The following is a 22,254-nucleotide window of genomic DNA, read 5'->3' as shown; positions in this document are numbered from 1 at the left end:
AAAGTTGGATGTGCTTGGAAAAGATGCCGATAGATTTCACTGAATTTTGGTAGGGTAAGTAAATCCAGTTCTATAATTGTTTAAAGGTATTTTTGAATCCTGGTTATTATTATTCAGGATTTATTGAAATATGGCTATTTTAAGTCGACGATGCAGGTATTTGTCCCATATTTAGCATTTTATATACAAACTTCTTTAAAGGTATGCCAGTGAAAGAAAAAGTGTTTACACAGACACTTATATCAACCAATATCCACGAGTAACATATCCACCAGGGTTTCTTAAACAAAAGCGTATTGGTGGAAAAATTCGACTTTACATTCAACATGTTGATACAAAATGATATGACCTGGTGCAGTTCAAAAGATGTCAAGAGTGCAGTTCGTTTATAAACTTAAAAGCTCACTATTACAGCTGATTTATGCCCACTGTGATGCATGTTAGATCATTGCCATTAAACTTTGAGGTTTCATAATAATATCCGTTCTGAAGCTTAGTTTTAAATATAACCAAAAATTCAGCGAAATTTATCGGCAACTTTTCCAAGCACATCCAACTTTTCACAGCATATCGGGTTTCCGGGAGTGGTATTATTCAATTTAAAATATTGCGTACGTACTCAAACCGTCGTTTTCTGAACTGGATTTCTGAAATATGAAGGACAAGCATGAATCATCAGACGCTATTATTTGCACTAAGATAAAGTTCTGGAAAACTACACAGCAAGTCGCATTGGTCTTATCAATGTTAAGTAAAGAGCTGTTAAAGATTGACGAAGTTGAACAAGTATATAATGACATGCGTTCACATTCCGATAAGTTTGCTTAACCCATTTATGCCTAGTGGAATCTCCCATCCTACTAAATTGGATCAATGTATTTCCAAAGTTATGGATGTCTAGTATATTTATTTCTATATTTATAATATGTCTTACAGAAATTCATTTAAGTAAACAGCGCAGACCCTGATGAGTCGCCGCATTTTTATGCGGCGTCTCATCTGGGTCTACGCTGTTTGCCAAGGCCCCTTTTCTAGACGCCAGGCATAAATGGGTTAATAGTTTATTAGAAATGTATAATTAAAGAAAGCTTGCATTTCATAAAAGCTGTAAATATTTATCTCATATCGCCACAATTGAAATTGAATAACAAAAAAAGAGCATTTCGATGTATAACATACTATACATACATACATATTTAACTACTCAATCATAATATACGGACAAGAGCACGAGAAACGTACGTTTCTTAAGCACGTTGGAATCAAACCAAAGCGAGTATAAACTATGTGTGCACATCGCATCTGTAGCTCAATGTTTCAGAGACAAAGTATCGTATAGTTTAATATTCAGATCATAGCTGGGCAAATCAGGATATAGCAACACTATGGTTGGACAGGGAAAACTTAATAGAAAGCTGATTTTTTTTATTGAAGTTATAATAATATAGTGCATTTTTTATTACAATTAAGTTACTATTACTTTGCTGAAGACGAGATTCTCAATCCGAAAAGCATATAAACCAGAAATATCCGCGCCAGATGACCGACATGCGTAAGTTATTATATATTCTACCGCGGCACGTGATTTGTTTTCTATATACAGGAAAGAAAACTACTGTTGGTTATTACCCCGATATACCAACGGTTGTTAAAAGTGACGTCACTTTGATTGTCCGCGCGCAGTTAATGAAAGAAGACGACGTCATTTGATTTTAGTTGTTGTGGTGGCGTTACCATTAAAGCGGAAAGTGTCGTCCCTGATTAGCCTGTGCGGACGGCACAGGCTAAACTGGAACGACACTTTACGCAAATGCATTTTGCCAAATGTTCACAGAACAAGACACAAATTGTATCGAGTAATACAACGAACAAGCATTATTCTGAGGAGATACCTATTGTAGGGCTTACATGAAGGTAGAGATCTTAATAGTATGTACATAAGGAATCACACCAATACTCTGATTAGTATCAACCAAAGTTACCTGTGAATTGTCAAACGCTGCGTCATTCTGTTAATATAAAAACAAAGAAAAACTGTACCCAACAAGAGTAAATAATAAACAATAAATAATGCATACAACGCAAAGAGGCGTCTGACACCGTTAACATAATAATATATGAGTGTGTCCACGTTTTTGTTTAAATAGTATGGTGTTATGCATAGAGTTTTGCTGGTAGAAAATCAAAGCTTATGCAAATACATATATAGTGTGTTTAATAGATTAGAGTTTAAACATTTTGCCTTTAACTACATGCTTTTGAACTGTACGATAGAATGTGTTAATTTGCTTTAAAGGGATCTTTTCACGCTTTGGTAAATTGACAAAATTGAAAAAAGTTGTTTCAGATTCGCAAATTTTCGTTTTAGTTATGATATTTGTGAGGAAACAGTAATACTGAACATTTACCATGGTCTAACATAGCCATTATATGCATCTTTTGGCGATTTTAAAACCTAAAAATTATAAAGCATTGCAACGCGAAACGATTGAATAATTTGGAGAGTTCTGTTTTTGTCGTTAAATTTTGTGAAACTACGAATATTGCTTATATAAGGTATAAAATACATCATGTAAGTGTAACTCGGCGGAATAGCGCAGTAGGCTCAAGCGTTTTTACTTCAGGACTCTGGCAGGACTCAAGGGGTCACTGGTTCGAAACCTGGTCCGGGCAATGTTCTTTTCCTTTTTTAAATGTTATTCTTGATTTTTTACTGGAGCTTTTTGCGATCCAATGTTTACATTTATCGAAATAAAGCATTTAATGAATAAGTTAAAAAATGCCAAAATCTGTGAAAAGGCCCCTTTAAGTATAAGTGGTTATACGTCACAATCACCTTTAACTCACACATTTTGACAATAAACGGTATGTATATTATTGCAGCAAATATGCATTATGCATCCTATATATACCATTTTATTGTTTGGATAACGCGAAGTAAATTGTGTTATTAAAAATTCATGAAGCTGAAAATTGTGACACGTCGATCATCGATTGTATTATGTATTGGTTTTATCCCATTTATGCCTAGCGTCTAGAAAAAAGACATTGGTAAACAGCGTAGATCCAGATGAGACGCCGCACGATGTGGCGTCTCATCAGGGTCTCCGCTGTTTGGTTAAAGGAATTTCAATAAGAAATATTATAAATATAGAAATAAATATAATATACACCCCTAATCTTGTAAATAAATTTATCCAATTTAGAAGGTTGGGAGAGTCCACTAGGAATAAATGGGCTTAAACTTTCTGCTGAAGATAATAATATCTTTGTCGTCCACAAGCTTTCACAAACGTTGGCATTTAATTTTAAATATGCATATACTGCATACATGGAGTCGTACATTCGCGTATCGTTATTTAGTAGAAATCCGTATATAATTAGTTAACTCAATGACTAAGTATTAAAAAAATCAAGAAATAAAGCTTGTTCCGTAGAAATTAATTCAAAATACCATTTTATTTGTGACTGTTTATGTTTGCTTTGGCACGGGCTAAGAATACCTATTACACATTTATATAATAACACGACTTTCGTTTTATAATGAAAACAAATTATTTATTATGTAGGTAACTAAAACTGTCTTTGGACAAAGTCAAACATGTTCAATACATGTATGATTTTGTCATGCATTAATACAAATTTGTAGTGCGCTGTAAATTTATGCTGGAATCTAGCTTAATTTACATATGTGTGACATGTATAAAGTAGTGTAAAGACCGATATTATTCATGTAAATAGTGATCGTTTAGAGAAAGAATGAAAAAGCATAGAATATTTATAGTAATATAAAGTTGAAAACATGTTAACATTAAGTTAATACATAACTTTACATTGCCATATATAAAACAATATTATATACATGTATGTGCATCATGTATCAATAGACCGTCATCTAGCGGACTACAGGTATATATCATGTATGGTAACATTCAAAATGCCGGTTAGGTACACCACCCATTCTACATTAATAAACAAAGGTGATGAGTATACATGATCACAAAGTAATACCGTTTCAGCGATTGGGTAGATGTGGAATGGAATATGGAGAGGTCAAACTAACGTATAGAAAAATAAAAAAAACGTGAAACTCGAGGCATAGCTAAAACAAAATGCATTTAGTTGAATTGTAATGTAATTATATAATAATTTAAAGTGTATGTAATCCATTACGCGTGGCATCCATGAAATAAAAACGTCTTTCTGACATAACTACAATACAGTAAGTTATACCATATCATTTTTACGGAGAGAAATGACACACTGACATAAACTAGTGCATTGTAAAGATGCATATATGATTATTAATATCAATGTACTACAATCAATTCGCAGACGTTTAACTAATATTTCTAGAATAAGCAGTTTCAGATACATCAGAACATTCCGATTTTCAATGGAACATACGAGTATATGACAGTAAACGTGAAACATCAAAATAAGAGACCACGAATACACAGGGACACGTATATACCTTGATAGAAGTTGACAGAATGGTCTGCAAAGAAAATTAATCATGAATACAATTTAAAGGAAATTCCAATAAAAGAGTTATCAATTAAATGCACATGTTCCACAATATGAATAATCGCATAATATTAAAAATACAAATTGTTCGTGAGGTCTATACAAACATTCCGTCTATCGGACTCGAATAAGGGAAAAAGCAATACCGTAATGCTTTGTCCTCCACCGCCTATCGTGCTGGGTTGTGTAACAGCCTGTCAAATATCGAAACAAATATAAACAAAGTGGAACATCAGCTACACGATGAGAAGAAAAAAGCGTATTATTTATGAAGTTCCAAACAGTCTGACAGAGCATAACAGCAATTTATCCTACCGCTTCTAAACGATTGTTTATCAGAAAACCCCTGTCCTCGCACAAACTAGGTATTTTATGAAAGTCAATGTTTTTCTGACACCATCTGTAAATATGCCATAAACCTCGGCCTTAACAATCTTTAATGTAAGTAAAATAATGATCATTCAGTTCAAGGATGCGTTAGGTCTGGAATTTTAAATCGCAGTCAGATTAACCCATTTATGCCTCGCGTTTAAAAAAAAGGCCTTGGCAAACGGCGAAAACCCAGATGAGACGCCGCATGAAGCAAGATTTAGATAAGAAATTTCATTTCACTTGTTGATTTATTACATTGACTTTAGGCTACAGTTTGGTGATATCTGGTATAGTTTATTATTACATGGAAATATTCAAGTTATTGTGAATTGATACTATTTTTGTCTTTACCCAGTCTGTATGGCGTGTCCATTTGCAAATCCTGAATGATTGCGTCATAAAGTCTAGTGAAGAAGCTGTGAATTAATATACTTTTTATATAGGCTATTGTAATGTTTAACGCAAGATGTTAAGACTTTATTTATTTTTGTTTTGAAGATTTTACCGATTAAAGATTGGAGAAGAGTCAATCTATTAGGTATACGTTCTACCCTAATAATAACTTAATATAAGACAGCCATTGGTGTGTAGGTTAAACAATTTATATTTGAAAACAAAATTGCTGTTTTCTGCCTGATAATTTTGGAATGCTGATTAAATTTAATTCGAGCGATAAAGCGACATATCTATTATCTTACAGATTTCGTATGGATTAGTTAAGAGTTGAGAGCCAGTTCGAGAGGCGTAGACATTAACTCTTTGAATGCTGGGAAATTTGTCGTCTGCTAAAATGTCGTCTGCAGAATTTCTAAAATAAGCATTTTCTTCGATTCATTTCAAAGATTACTATCAGAATAGCAAACAGTTTGGATCCTGATGAGACGCCACGTTCTGTGGCGTCTTATCTGGATCCAAACTGTTTGCAAAGGCATCCAAAGTTCGGTTCCAGCACTGAAAGAATTAAAGATGACAACAATTCAATATTATTACGTACGGTAATTTTCGCTTTATTTAATGCGTTGACAGGGTTCTCAATAACTTTTGAGCCAAAAGGCCAAAATGTGAAACCAACAGGCCTTCTAGGTAAAATATTAACTCATATAAAATGCGATTTTTTCACAAATAAAGTGTATCATAATTCGGTAGAATACGACTTTCGGATACGTAATTGTACTCGATTTTTAGGGTCAATGTTTACGATTTTGACGTTTTTTTTTGCACAAGGTTCCTATTGGGACATTTTATTCAGATCAGGAAAAAGCTTCGATTTTGGTTTGGGAAACTTTCACAACAGCAAAAACTTTGCAGCAAATTTCGAAAAGTCTATTGCCGATTTTCCGAATCTGAGCGATTTTCAACCGGCCAAAATCTGATATCAAACGGCCTGTCCTGCGGCCGGCTTTTATTGAAAACCCTGCGTTGAGGTAGCAGCTCTGTTGTTTAAATCAATAAAATATGTTTACAAAACAATCAAGGATATCCGACTCGTCTTAGAATCAATTGTACGGCTCAGCAAGCCTCGTAGAGTAGTTATTTCTTTAGCTCGTCGGATAATTTCCAATACACTAAGACGTTTGCCTGATATTTTCTTGAAATAACGACGTAAGGAAACATATAAAACTTAAAATAAATATTTTATTGTTCTTATTTATACTCATCATGCGTGCTCAGTAGATCATAATGATTAATGAAATACCTCATTTTGAAGAAATCAAATGGCGTTATACGTGCAAATAAAACAATGAATATCAACATACTTACACGTACTGTTGTAGGATCAGGCACTACAAATTAAAAACAAAATCAAATTAGTGCTTATTACAGAAAGAATGCATTAAATAGTATGATAATTAAATTCAAATTTCCAATGGCTTCTAGATTATAACACAACACGAACACAATGCATTTTACTTAGTACACATTGATATAGATTTATATAATAAGTAATTCATCAAGAGCAGTAAGTTATAATCTTTTTTGTTAATTTAAATTCCAGTCCTTATTTAAATGATGTAACTATTGATAAGTTTAGGTTTAATCTGTGCCGACTAAGGGTATCCTCTCATAGATTAGAAATAATGAGGCAGATGGCATAAACCAGAATCTATACCATTCCAGGAAAGAAAATGTCAACGTTGCAATGTCTTGGAGGATGAATTTCATCTTTTGTTTGAATGTTCCTTATACAATGATATTAGAAAAAAAATTACATAAAGCAATATTACTTGAAAAGACCAAAATTTATAGACTTAATGCAATCTGATAACCAAACAATTAACAGAAATTTAGCAAATTATGTTCCTAAAGCATTTATTCAAAGAAATGTCTATAAATATTATTTTGAGTAAGTTACAAGTCAGAAAATTTGACTTCTCGCTGTCAATAGCGCTATTTATGATAACATTATGTTGAAATACATGTATCCTTTTAACAATATATGTATAGAACATAATATAGTTTGAATATGATCAATCATGTCATGAACTTGTATTTATTGATGACCACTTGCATGCATTTCGTTTGTATAAATATATTCAACATAAATGTGTACTCATGGACTGTAATGTCTAATGTATCTTGAATAAACCAAACCAATAAACCAATATATTCAGGCTTACAGATAACATGATAGGTATTCAATGAAAGTTAACACACTTTCGGCACTTAACACTATTAAACGATTTTTGTTATTACTGTAATAAGTATCAACTACACATTAACTACCATAATTGAAATAATTGATAATAATTGTGAACCCATCGAGAGTGGGCAATATTCTCAGAAACAGTAATAGTAAACCCCTTTACCACAAAGTCCACAGGACATGTAGCAATCCGTCTCCATCTGTTCGTTTTTCGACTCACACCAGCCCTTCCCTACGTTGATCACACACGTTGTCGTGTCCGTTTTGTCTTTGCACGATGCTTGAATTATATTGGAATATTAACTCATTTATGCCTAGCGTCTAGAAAAAGGTCTTGGCAAACAGCGTCGACCCAGATGAGACGCCGCATAATGCGGCGTCTCATCAGGGTCTGCGCTGTTTGCTTAAAGAAATTTCAATGAGAAACATTCTAAATATAGAAATAAATATAATAGACATCCCTAACTTTGGAAATAAATTTATCCAATTTAGAAGGATGGGAAATAATATAAAAACAAGTAAACCGCCGCCATGTTTTGAGGTGTACTGAGGTGCGGGTCAATTTGAGTTCAAAGTCCAGGTGCGAGGGTGTAAGTTGTTGGTTTTCACCTGGTGTCTGTTATGCATATATTCGCTTAGGGGTATGGTGATAAATCGCTGTTTATTGTTGTCGGTGTAATGAGCGTGTATTTACCTGCCAGGTGACTGTTGGTATCAGAAGCGATTCCATATAATCGAAGCGCTATCGATTTGGCGCTTTTTTACGAACCCGATAAAATTTTGAATGTATTTGAAAAGCGAGCGGTATTGAACCACAATATAGGCGCACAGAACGTTTTACATGATTTGGCGCTTTTTTGTGTGCATTCTCTGTACACTAAAACGTATTTGAATAGCGGTCATTACATTACACGTATATTTTAATCTTTAGTAGCCGAGTTACGATACTCTTACTTATGTTAAATATCAATTGGAATGTTCGAGTACACTGTCAATACCTTTTACTGTAAGAGTTAAATGCAATCCAAAACTTTAGAGACCCGTTGTTTTCAAAAGTATCGTTCAATGTTTACAGTAAGATAAAACATGCTGATTGGTTCGATCATGAGTGAATAATTGATCGAAATCAACACCTTCACGTAAACAGTATTTTAATTTGAATAAGCCTGATTTCAATGGCGTTTTGTCGACATGATAAACAACAAATAAAAAGACGGACACATTAAATTTCAACGAAAATTTAAGTAACGTTGAAAAGTAAACATGAATTTCGGAAATATTTTAATATAGAAACAAAAATGGAAATAAAATTGTGTAATTCAATCCATGATTATATTAAAAGCTTGAGTAACGCTACTGCTACTTTGTTAACGCTGAAGCTGTAGAAATCGGTCCCTATAATACGTTTAAAGATTGATGTCGATTTTGCTGCATTATTGAAACGAAAACACACGTTTGCATGTTATTTTTGTTAATCTGCTTACATGTTTTGATAAAAGGCGTATATGTCGTAGAGAATTATGGCTTAGCATGAAAAATCTGGTATGCACATTAAATTATTTAAAATAATTAAAAATATGCATAATAATTGTTAATCATGTGTAAAGTCATGTACATCCTTTCTGAATAGGAAATTTATGATATTGGTCTCACAAGAGGATGGTAATACCATTGACTACATTTCTCACAATATGTAGACAATTTAAAATTTTGTGAACAAAACTCTTTCTGGAATAAATAGAGATTCCACAATACTAATTTCATTGTTATTTTCGAATGAGAATGTCATGATGGTAAATCACCATCACATATACAGAACCATTTAGATAAACATTACCTGAAGTATAATTTTTGGAGGCTAAATGTGACTTTGAACACAAAAATGATGTTTTATGTAAATACGGTACAATCCGATCAATATTATGGTCACAACATCGAAATGGTCCATAAGTTAAATTATATTTGCACTTCCATTAATGACCATGTTACTTTCACTTTAAACCATTAACATCTGCTCAGCAAAGCCCTAAGGCTGTATTAAGTTTACTTTACGAATGTCAACAGTATGATTTGAAGTCGAAATTAGTTCGTTCAGTTTATTTTATTCGTTTGTTAAGTCTGTTTTATGTTATGCCTCTAAAATATTGGAGTTTTCATAACTTACAAAATATCAAAGCATTTGTTCATTTTTTGGCAAAATATTGTTTCCTATTAAATTTAAAATATACAAGCGTAATACTGCAATATATGTAGAATTAGGCAGATAACCATTATATGTAAATATATGTACGAATAGTTTAAATAGAGGTATAACATATAAATAAAAATAACCATAGTACAAGCTTTTAGCATTCAAACATAAGATGATTTTTTAAAGGATGCAAAAATTGGGCTGGAAATGTTCAAAACTTACAAACAAATAAGGATTTTCAAACTTTGAATATAACTAATTTTCTAGCATTTGTATGTGAGTTTAAATGCAGAATCATTGGTATGTTCAAGCAGGATTTTTTTCTTATATGAATATTCATTCTTTCTAATATCATGTCAAGGAATGATTAAAACTTCTAAGTTCTGTATTACCTTTTTAAAAATGATCTAGACATAAAGAATGATTTCTATGAAAGGATGTAATGAAGCAATAAATTTAAACACAATTGATAATTAGCGGGTTAGTCCTTAAACTTGTAACAATGGCCCAAGTTTTTTTCTTGTTTACCGGTCCCATTACAACTTTAAAGTCGAAGTTTGTATTAATTTCTATGAATAGTGTTTTGAATTTATTCAATTTGTGGTTAATGGTTAAATCGTTTTTTTCCAGATATTAACGTTCATATTCATAGTTATTGTTATAAATGTAAAGCTGTTATATCCGATTAAATTTTAAGGCTGTAAGGGAGATAAGAATGCATAAAGTATTTGCGAGATTTAACTTTATAAGATCTAAATGCAATTATTCGACAGTTACAGCAAGCGATTTTCACAGACAATTCTTCGAACAATTATAAAAACAAAGCCAAAATAAGAAGAGCGGATAGGAGTTTATTGTTTTGATATATACATTTCCACCATGATATGCATAACGATATAATAATGCTTTCCTGTATTCACTCGTGCAATCTTAACGCTACTCCATTTATATGCCTAGAATGCAATTAGCTATCCACTGATTAAAAATGTGAAAAGTTTTTTCTGTTCTGTTCTGTTCTTTTCTTTATTAAGGCATTATGTTTGAGCATTATGTAACTTATGTGCCGATTTATTTTAATTTAATAGTGGAAAATATGATATTACCATGAAAATAACGAACTCTCAAACTTAATTTGTTAAAGCATTAAACGTGTATTTTTCACAAAGTCCCTTATTTTCATACAAGTACATTCTCTTGATAAAAGCGAAATGAATGAAGGTGGTTGAAAATTTAGCAAACTGTAAAAATCACAAAACATTAATGAGAGTAGTCGAAAATTTCACAAACTGTTAAAATCGCAAAACGATTTAAGAGACTTAAGGCCTGTGATGTACATATCGATAGATTATCGATGTTATTGTGTGTCTATTGATAGTTATTAATGCCGAGAGTTTTCTTTGTTTTGTTTGCGCTCACTGCTTTATAATCGATCTTTCATGTTTACTTACATGCATGTGAGACGAAAACAATATGTTGTAATTGTAATTGCTTTAAATAGAAATATTTCATTGTTTCGTTATATATTATAAATGTATCATTATCACTGTAATCTGTAATAAATTTCATAGTATCTGAGATAACAGTTAAACAAAAACACAAACGGTTAATTGGTTCGTTTTGTTTTTGTTGTAGCCAACCTCTGAGGAAATTAAACTTGTACGTTTATTAAGTGTACCCCGAGGCTGCATTATGTGAGAACGACCTTCATGGTTGACAAAATCAATGGTATATATTATAACGTAATTTTTCATGATTTCAGACTTACATTTTATTTTTCGAATATATTTACAAGACGAGAATACAAACATGAGTGATTTCTTTGTTTGTTGTGAGGTCAGAGAGAAAAAAACCAAGATAAAATCAGTTTTAAAATTGTATTGTTTGAGTCATGCATGAACAGAAACACAATATGGAACTAGTTGCGAGCACATAGAAGCTAATCACCAGAAGATGTATCTGTTGTTAAGTACTAAGGACAATGACAATGTATGCAAGTATTTAGCACTTGAAATATAACAAACATGTGTGAGATCAATATTTGATCAACAATTATCATACTATAAATATCCTAAGCAACTTATCGTGCGGTCTATTTTGATGAAAAATACATGACTAGTTCACAGATGTTTACTGTGTATTGTTTATTAAACAACACAATAAAAAAAGTTAACATGTCTTATATGAGCAAAGCGTCTCCTCGTAAATTTTGGAAATATATTAAGAATATAAATAGTAAAAGTTATGATGCCAATGTTAGTCTAGATGACTTTAAAAAATATTTTCAAAATATATCCAATGATAGTCAAAGTGCGGTTACAATCGATATTTAGACTTAGATAGGGAAAATATAAATGTTGAATATCTTGATAGAGAAATTTCTGTTGAAGAAGTTAAGAAAACAATGTCTTCTTTGAAAAGATACATTATATCTATATCTCATGTTATATCTCACCTATATTCGACTACGCATGCGTTACCTGGAGTTCAGCGGCCAAAACGGACGTTAATAGAATAGTCAAAATACAAAAACGTTGTGGTGCACATATTTAAAATAAAAAGTACAACAAAAATTCAAAAACAGTATTTAAAGATCTAAAATGGTTGACTTTAGAACAGCGTAATCACTATTTCACGTCAGTTATTGTATTGAAAGCATTCCACAATCAAACCCCAACATACATACGTGACCTTTTGACACCTTCACAAAATAATCACTATAACTTGCGATCTTGCGAAAAGGGGGATTTAAAGCTAGTGCGAATACCCAAAACAAACTATTTCAAACAATCGTTTGAATTTTCTAGCAAAAAAATTTGGAATTCGTTACCCCAATCTATACGTCAAACAAATTATTTAATTACATTTAAGAAAAAATTAAAAGCTTATCTTTCTTCCACACTTTATGAAATAAACTGAACATGCTTCATGTTGTTTTAGTAAATAACATTAGTTTAAAGTTTGAATACTGTTCTTGCATAAATGGTTATTGTAGTTTTATGTCTGTCATTTGTTTTTAATTATAATATATATCATTATAAGTGTGCATGCATATATGATTCTTTATGTTTTGTTCTTATTGCTCAAGATGAAATATGATGTATTTGTTATATTGTATATTGTTTGAAGACCTTGTTGAAAATAAGAAATGTATGATATAAATTGCATATTATGAAATTTCGTCTGATGTATTTCTTAACAAGTCTATCTTCTTTAAATAAAGATTTTATACAAGAGTGGTGACTATGATAACAATGTGTCTGACTTTTTTATCGATGCTAATAATATTATATCGCCTTTTTTATGTAAATATTTAATTACGTATATGATAAGTGTAGGTATCCTGAGGCATGGTCTAAAGGAGTAATTATTCCAATATATAAGAAAGGTGATACAACTGTACCTGCTAACTATAGAGGTATTACTTAAGTAAATGTTATGGGTAAAATATTTTCGTAAATATTAAGAAATCGCATTAATAGCTGGTGTGAACAAGAACATGTTTTTAACAATAGTCAATATGGTTTTAGAGATAAACGCTCTACATCTGATGCCATTTTCTTATTGCACTCGATCATACAGAAAGTTTTAGCTAAAAAGTCAACATTATGGTGTATGTAATGGGACCGGTAAACAATTAAAACTAAGGCTATTGTTACAAGTTTCAGGGCTTACCCGCTAATTATCAATTGTGTTTACCTTTATTTCTTCATTACATCATTTCATAGAAATCATTTTTATGTCTAGTTCATTTAAAAAAAGGTAATACAGAACTATAAAGTTTTAATCATTCCTTTACATGATATCAAAAAATTCCTGATTGAACATACCAATGATTCTGCATGTAAACTCACATACAAATGCTTGAAAATTAGTTATATTCAAAGTTTGCAAATCCTTATTTGTTTGTAAGTATTCAACATTTCCAGCCCAATTTTGCATCCTTTAAAAAAATCATCTTATGTTTGAATGCTAAGAGCTTGTACTATGGTATTTTTTATTTATATGTTATACCACTATTTAAAATATTCGTACAAATATTTACATATAAATGTTATCTGCCTAATTCTACATATATTGAAGTATTACGTTTGTATATTTTAACTTTAATAGGAAACAATATTTTGCCAAAAAATGAACAAATGCGTTTGATATTTTGTAATTTATGAAAACTTCAATATTTTAGAGGCATGACATAAAACAAACTTAACAAACGAATAAAACAACTGAACGAACTAATTTCGGCCTCAAATCACACTGTTGACATTCGTAAAGTAAACTTAATATAGCCTTAGGACTTTGCTGAGCAGATGATATTGGTTTAAAGAGAAAGTAACATAGTCATTAATGCAAGTGCAAATATAATTTAACTTATGGACCATTTCGATGTTGTGACCATAATATTGATCGGATTTTACCGTATTTACATAAAACATCATCGTTGTGTTCAAAGTCACATTTAGCCTCCAATAATTATACTACAGGTACTTTTTATCTGAATGGTTCTGATTCTGTGATGGTGATTTACCATCATGACATTCTCATTCGAAAATAACAATGAAGTTAGTATTGTGGAATCTCTATTTATTCCAGAAAGTGTTTTGCTCACAAAAATTTAAAATTGTCTACAGATTGTGAGAAATGTAATCAATGGTATTACCATCCTCTTTTGAGACCAATATCATAAATTTCCTATTCAGAAAGGATGTACATGACTTAACACATGATTAACAATTATTATGCATATTTTTAATTATTGTAAATAATTTAATGTGCATACCAGATTTTTCATGCTAAGCCATAATTCTCTACGACATATACGCCTTATATCAAAACATGTAAGCAGATAAACAAAAATAACATGCAAACGTGTGTTTTCGTTTCAATAATGCAGCATTATCGACATGAATCTTTAAACGTATTATAGGGACCGATTTCTTCAGCTTCAGCGTTAACAAAGTAGCAGTAGTGTAACTGAAGCTTTCAAAATAATTATGGATTGAATAGACAATGTTATTGCTATTTTTGTTTCTATTTTAAAATATTTCCGAAATTCATGTTTACTTTTTACTTTTCAACGTTACTTAATCTTTCGTTGAAATTTAATGTGACTGTCTTTTTATTTGTTGTTTATTATGTCGACAAAACGCCATTGAAATCAGGCGTATTCAAATTAAAACACTGTTTAGCGTGAAGGTGTTGATTTCGATCAATTATACACTCATGATCGAACCAATCAACATGTTTTATCTTACTGTAAACATTGAACGATACTTTTGAAAACAACGGGTCTCTAAAGTTTTGAATTGTATTTAACTTCTACATTAAAGTGTATTGACAGTGTACTCGAACATTCCAATTGATATTTAACATAAGTAAGAGTATCGTAACTCGGCTACTAAAGATTAAAATATACATGTAATGTAAATTGCATTGGGAATGACCGCTATTCAAATACGTTTTAGTGTACAGAGAATGCACACAAAAAAGCGCCAAATCATGCAAACGTTCTGTGCGCCTATAATGTGGTTCAATACCGCTCGCTTTTCTAATACATTCAAATTTATATCGGGTTCGTAAAAAAGCGCCAAATCGATAGCGCTTCGATAATATGGAATCGCTTCTAATACCAAAAGTCACCTTGCAGGTGAATACACGCTCATTACACCGACAACAATAAACAGCGATTGATTACCATAACCCTAAGCGAATATATGCATAACAGACAACAGGTGAAAACCAACAACTTACACCCTCGCAGCTGGACTCTGACCTTAACTTAACTTGTTTTTATACTACTATGGGAGAGTCCACCAAGCATAAATGGGTTAAAGCATACATTCGCTTATAGTAGAACTTCATGATATGAACATTATTTAACAAGTTATTAACGTGTTTTAAAGTGTTCATAATTTAGTTTAATACATTTTCAAATACTATGACACCTTAAGTTCTGGGCAACATTACCTCATGGCCCAGTACTTCAATATATCTCATAATAGTTTACAAGATCCACTGAGTAAGAATTGCTCGCTTCTTCTTTTATGAAGAAACTGACATAAATTATATTCCTTCTGATATACCATTAGGCCACAACAAATTGATTACATGTTCGATGGATTTCCCATAAATTATATTCCTTCTGATATACCATTAGGCCACAACACATTGATTACATGTTCGATGGATTTCCCATTGAATGTCCATCTAAAAATCTTAAAACGAAATAAAAATATCTTTAGTTTAATTTTGCGCGCGCAGCAACAATTTGTGCTCCGCACATATTCATGCAATGGTTTAGTTTAATTTGACCTACGTATTTTACGATACAGACTGTTATAACGCTTTCCGATATTGATTGGTTTAGGTTACAATATACTAAATACTTTTGATGTTCAATGCTATACCCTCTAAAAACGAAATCTTCATTTATTTGAAGACACATTTCTCTGTACGGGCACTTGCCATGACTTTTTTTTGAATATTTCTGTGTTCATGTGGTAGGGAAAACATTGTTGTATACTACAAATTCACTGTTTTTCTTTTAGGTTGGAGACTACATGAGACTTTGACAGTTGGCGGGAAACCATCATCAACTGGAGAGATGCCGTTAAAAAGATGGCCATAAAACAGTGACCGCTGATTCGCATTGAGTTCTTCTTACATACTGGATGACCTATCTTTTTTATTGTTTAAATTATTACGGCTTGGAATGCTCTTTAAGAAAAGGTAGGGTTATGGGGGTGTCTACGCGCAAAAGTTTGACTTTATTTTTTGTTAAAGTTATTGCTTTTAAATTCAATTTGTTTAGGAAATCTTTTGGTATATTGTGTCCTTTATGGTAAAAGAATGGCGGCGTCCGTCTGCTTCGTTGTGTCGGCGAAAGATGTTGATGGCAACGTAATTTATTCGCGAGTTGCAATCAATTATCGCATTACTGATGATTTCCGTGCTTTGGTCCTCGAAGCAGCATCTGCATCGGGATGCGAAATATCACCAGAATGCGTCAATGCGGTAAAAATTTGTGGTAAACTAGGTGGTAGTGATAAAATAAAAATGTCGAACATCAACATGCAACTTAGTGTTAGTTTTTATCTTTCTGAAAGTAGTTTTCTAATGGCACTTGATTAAAGCTTCTCAAAGTTTTGTTTGGAAAAAAATGCTGGAAATAAAAGTAGAACATGTTTTCTGTTTAATGAATTTTACAAGCACATTAGGTCGCTTAATATGGGAATTTTCGAAAGCTTTATAAAAAAAGCTATATTTCTTCTGTTGAAATAGTGAGAATTATGATGACTGTCGATTTTGTTAAAAAGTTCCATAACATTTCCTTTTCTTGCAGGAGGAATTATTGCAGATTATCAAGACGTGCCAGTCGTATATCTGTGGAGATCAGTTAAAAGATGCACCTAACCTGTATGTCCGGAGATGCATGACCTGAAACTCTGAGGTGGAAACAGCTTATTACTCAGCCAAGTGTCAGCATTACCTACTGCCAGTGTGCATCCACTGTGGAACTCCTGACAGTTTGTTAGATGGCAATGATGCATATGTTGCAAATTTGTATTCAAAATTTTCCATAGTCAGACCAATTTGTGTGTCTTGTTGACATTCTGGAAAAGAGGCAAAAACTTGGGACACCAAGAAGTTTGTTAAAAAAGCAAACAGTCAAGTGAACTCATTCAGGTCTTCAACCATTCCTACTTTCTTTTGGTTTGAAAAGGACATTAAAGCAAAATTATGTTCATATGATGTATTAGTGTTGACATGTTGTGATTGAAAATGAAACATAATGGATTGGATTAAACAGCAAATGCTTTAACTTTAAAAATATAAGTGTTTTGTCTTTACCAGTTTTACTTCTATTTCTACAGATTTTATTTGTTTTGCCTTCATATTTAAGCTGAATCTAGTCATTCGTGATTGCATGTTTCTTTGAAAAGTATAATGTTTTTATCCCCCGCCATAGGCGGAGGGATATTGCTTTGGCGTTGTCCGTCCATCCTATGTTAAAATATAGTATCAATTTATATAAACAATATTTGTTTATTTAGCTCCACTTGCCAGAGGCCAGCGGGGCTTATGTCATAGTCCTGTGTCCGTCGTGCGTGCGTGCGTCCGTCCGTGTGTGCGTTAACTTTTTCTTTAAACATCTTCTTCTCATAAAGTACTGGTCTAATTCTGATGAAATTTCTCAGGAATGTTCCTTGGGTGAACCTCTTTCAAATTTGTTCAAATTATGCCCCTGTGGTCAATTTTGACCCCGCCCCGGGGGTCACAAAATTAAAAATTTGCTTATATAAGGCCTATTTTGTAAAAACTTTGAAAATTTGATCGTCCATAACCATTGGGCCTAGGATAATCAAATTGAGAATGTAGAGACCTCCAATAGTCCTCTACAAAATTTCTTCAAATTATGCCCCTGGGGACAAATTTGACCCTGCCCCGAGGGGTCACAACATTGAACAAATGCTTATATAAAGTATATTTTGTGCAAACTTTAAAAAATCTTTTTGTCTATAACCGTAGGGCCTAGGGCTTACCAAATTCGGTATGTAGTGACATGTCCCTGGAATCAAATTTGACCCTGCCCCGGGGTTACACAAATGAACATATGCTTAATATATCCGCGGCCCGCGAAATCTCTCCGTATTTTACACTGGTAGATTCTGCCTAAGCATTTTTAGAACGAGCGATATAATTGGCTGTCGTTTCTCAATCTTCCAATTAAAATCGGTTTCATAAAATGTGTTTGGTATTTTGTATGCAAATGGCGCCGTTGTGAAGCGAAAATTAAGATTATTGAAATGACAAATATCAATCGAATTAACGACTTGACATCATAGTTTGATAGGAATAATGAAATGTGTATGTCAACGAAAAAGACTATGTTTTAGATACAAGAAACACATATTTTGTTTAGAAATGTGCACAGTGAATTTGTGTCACGGAAATCAGTGTTTCTTTTTGCAAAGTGGGAGTTCAGTCTACTCGCGAAGTGAAACAATTTAGAAGAGGATCTTTCGAACATGCAAATAGACAAACATCATTCGATTTATATGATAGTGGATCTGTGTATTATCAGATTCATATGCATATTCTGCTTTATTATGTTTGTCACGCTGTTCAGTTAATTGAAATAGCATTGAACTAAAGATGTGAAATGCAAGATATTGAAATGTAAACAAATAATATATATTAATTTAACTAAGTTTAATACATCTTTAACACAAGAAGAACACTCAAGTGTTTGTTTATATTTAATCCATTAACCTTGTTTGTATATAACATTTCATAAAAAAAATGTATTGTTTTGTTTGTTTTCATCAAATGGTTAGTATTATTCTTTTATGTTAACATTCTCAAAATTCTTGTTTTATTATAGGCTCTATTTATCAATTTTTTTAATGACATCATTTTATGATTTATTAACAGATTGCAAAATATTTTTGTTCAAGATAAACTTAACAACAAATTGTTACATTGAAATTAAGTGATTTTAATATTCAGTAGCAAAAAAGTAAGGAGAATCCAACTTAAAAAAAGATGTATCTATTAAAAGTATATTCTACCAATGCCGTGAACAATTCCCTTGTTTATAACATGACTGCCGCTAAGTCTATTACTAGCAACCTATCAGAGAATATGTCAGATACCTAATTTCAATATATGGCAATCCTAGTAATTTTCAAAAACAAACATGCCAGGTAACCAATGTCAGATGGAAAAAGTAATGGAAAGTTCGGTCAAGCTAATTGTTTGTCATGATATCTCTTTAAACCTCACGACATATGCAAGTAGTGTTGCCATGATCGCAACATCTTGATGAAATATCATTCAATTTTTTGTCTCATAAACATTGACCTTGTTTAACAAACAACCTCTACAAAGTTATCATTCCTACTGCCTTTCGGCATCTCATGAACCTGAACAACTCGTAACTTTATGTTTCCTCAAGCAAATATCTTCTTTTTACGATAAACAATTTCTTCATCACGTTAACAATCCTGCTACACTGACTAATGCCTCAAGAATGAAGTAAAGTTCAGGTGATCTACGTCATTTGGTTTTTTTCATATGTCATGAACTATATAAGTAACAGAAACTTTGAAACCTACAAACACTTTTTGGAATTTTGGAAAAAGATTCATGATTGAATGAAGGAACTTTCATTAATCTTGTAGAACATGCGTAGATTTGATCTTCAGCATCTAAAAATATGTGAAATAGAAAGAACGACAATATCTTTTGGAGAGATAAATGTACCGACGTTATAAGCAAAAGACCTGTGCGACAATTCCCGGACTTTTAGTCTGTTTAGTTAACACCGTAGTAACGTTTTCCATATATAAAAATTCTCACCCTTCCAACTTTAAGCGCCCAGTGGGACGAGGGATAGGAAGAGAAAGTCACATGCTTGAGTACATTTCAACCCATGCGCATTGCACGCTTTTTTGCATAAAACAACAGTGGAGCGAGACAGGGCCACCATGGCCCTCTTGTGTGTTTTTCGCTTTTCGCTCGCCTGCGATTTATAAAAAAATGGAATACAAATAAATTTATTTTTATTTTGCTCGCTCGCTCAATTTTTGGTTGGCTAAAATCCGTAGAACACATCATCAATTTGTTGTGGACTTATATTCAATAAAATATGTACAACAAATTTAACTCACAGCTGCAGTCTAAGTTGCCGTACCCTTGTGGACATGAACACCGACATGCGGTTGAATTAAACGTGCCTCCGTTCTTGCACGTTCTAATCTTGCAGTCTTGACAGTCTTTGCCTTTAAACGGGTACCTGTTAGTCGGAAACATACATCATGCGAACAAATTCCACACACCAAGTGCGAATACGTGTGTTTTCAATAAAAGGTTTAACTGTTATTTTACAGCAAACATGAAATAAGTATGTTCCAATCTAATCGGATCTAAATAGTTTTATAGATGCCGTCAATATAGTGTAACTTTATATAAGCCGCTGTAATATTTATCAAAAATACCATGTGCTTCTGGCTTTGACACAATACCATCAAAGCAATTAATACAAACATTGTACAAGAACATCACATTTTCAAAAACAAAACACGGATTTTTTTAATATACTATTTTAATCGCATTCTCAATCATACCATTATATCTACTAGCTTATCCAATATTAAATATGTTTGGGATCTTGTTTATGGTATTTTGTTTACCCGTTACCCCCAGGCCCAACAGTGGGAGGCGAACCCGTTACCCACAGGCCCAACAGTTGGAAGCAAACACGTTACCCCCAGGCCCAACAGTTGGAAGCGAACACGTTACCCCCAGGCCCAACAGTGGGAAGCGAACCCGTTACCCCCAGGCCCAACAGTGGGAAGCGAACCCGTTACCCCCAAGCAATTATGCGTATAGCAGACTTAGTTCGCCAAGGCGACTTATTGCTGTTCTTTGTGACAACAGGAGCATCACTCTTTATAGAAGTTAAAAAACCCTTTTATAATTAGCGATTTCGATCAATAAAAAATATAGTGAAACAACTACATATACATAAAAGTAGATTCACCAACTGAAAGCAAATAATTGTTCTTGACTTCACAGTTTAAACTCACTAAGCTGTTCGTTAGCCGTTCAAATCTAAATCCAATGTCCATTCATGTGTTATGTTTAATGTCTTGGTTTTGTAGCGTCCTATATTTATCAAAACAACGGGCATGTGTCTTCAATAAAAGACTACGGAGGAGATTTCTATCTCGATACTTTTTTGAAGTTTAATTATTCCTATAGATTGTTACCTGCATTCGCATGTTGATCCGTACGTTTTACCCTGACAGTCACAGCCGCACTCAGTCGACTTTAGGCCCATTCCGTTATTGCAAATCTTATTACACGTGGTATCGCACGCTGCACCTGAAAACATATTTCGGTCTTGTGGTAGGGCAGTATACCAATAACATAATATCTGACAATTAACATGATACAAACGCTTATCGGTAAAATAATGAATGATTTTATAGAGATAGTTAAATTGTGCAAAGTTAAGCGGAAGATTTTGACGAATTGATCAATACTATTTCTGATATTAATAGCTTTTTGTCAAGAGCTATCTGTTATTTAGCACTAAACCCGAGATTCATATTTCGCTAAATAGAACTGAATGTCATTTAAACGAGCACATTGACAGCAATAATAATAGAGATTGAATCTCACGAAAGATTGAATCACTTGATCATGTGCTTTAAATCAGTTTAAAATGTTGCTGAAGAACACCTGGATTTGACATTTTAAGATCTGAACTTAATTCTTAAAGCGCTGGAGCTGAATTTTAAAGGCCTTTGCAAACAGTTTGGATCCAGATGAGACGCCACAAAACGTGGCGTCTCATTAGGATCCAAACTGTTTGCTATTCTGATAGTATTCTTTGAAAAAAATCGAAGAAAATGCTAATTTTAGAAATTCTGCAGACGACATTTTAGCAGACGACAAATTTCCCAGCATGCAAAGGGTACGAATGAGTACGTTAAACTACAATAAAACTGATCAA

The 22,254-nt window shown here is 32.7% G+C and overlaps 1 protein-coding gene across 1 annotated transcript in view; it reads right to left on the bottom strand.

The window, feature by feature from the left end:
* Positions 1-22,254, bottom strand: part of LOC127845031 (A disintegrin and metalloproteinase with thrombospondin motifs 16-like) — a 39,506-nt gene that overhangs the window by 3,275 nt on the left and 13,977 nt on the right. Inside the window, exons 14-21 of the mRNA XM_052375653.1 lie at positions 21,506-21,620; positions 20,405-20,529; positions 7,707-7,823; positions 6,661-6,683; positions 4,674-4,721; positions 4,475-4,498; positions 1,983-2,009; positions 620-647 (exon numbers count right to left, since the gene is read on the bottom strand). Of these exons, the coding sequence (XP_052231613.1) occupies positions 620-647; positions 1,983-2,009; positions 4,475-4,498; positions 4,674-4,721; positions 6,661-6,683; positions 7,707-7,823; positions 20,405-20,529; positions 21,506-21,620 (507 nt within the window). The remainder of the gene's footprint in view (positions 1-619; positions 648-1,982; positions 2,010-4,474; positions 4,499-4,673; positions 4,722-6,660; positions 6,684-7,706; positions 7,824-20,404; positions 20,530-21,505; positions 21,621-22,254) is intronic.

The sequence above is a fragment of the Dreissena polymorpha genome, chromosome 9 (assembly GCF_020536995.1).
Source record: "Dreissena polymorpha isolate Duluth1 chromosome 9, UMN_Dpol_1.0, whole genome shotgun sequence".
In the NCBI taxonomy this organism is placed as follows: domain Eukaryota; kingdom Metazoa; phylum Mollusca; class Bivalvia; order Myida; family Dreissenidae; genus Dreissena; species Dreissena polymorpha.
This window is presented reverse-complemented; position numbering and strand designations above follow the sequence as displayed.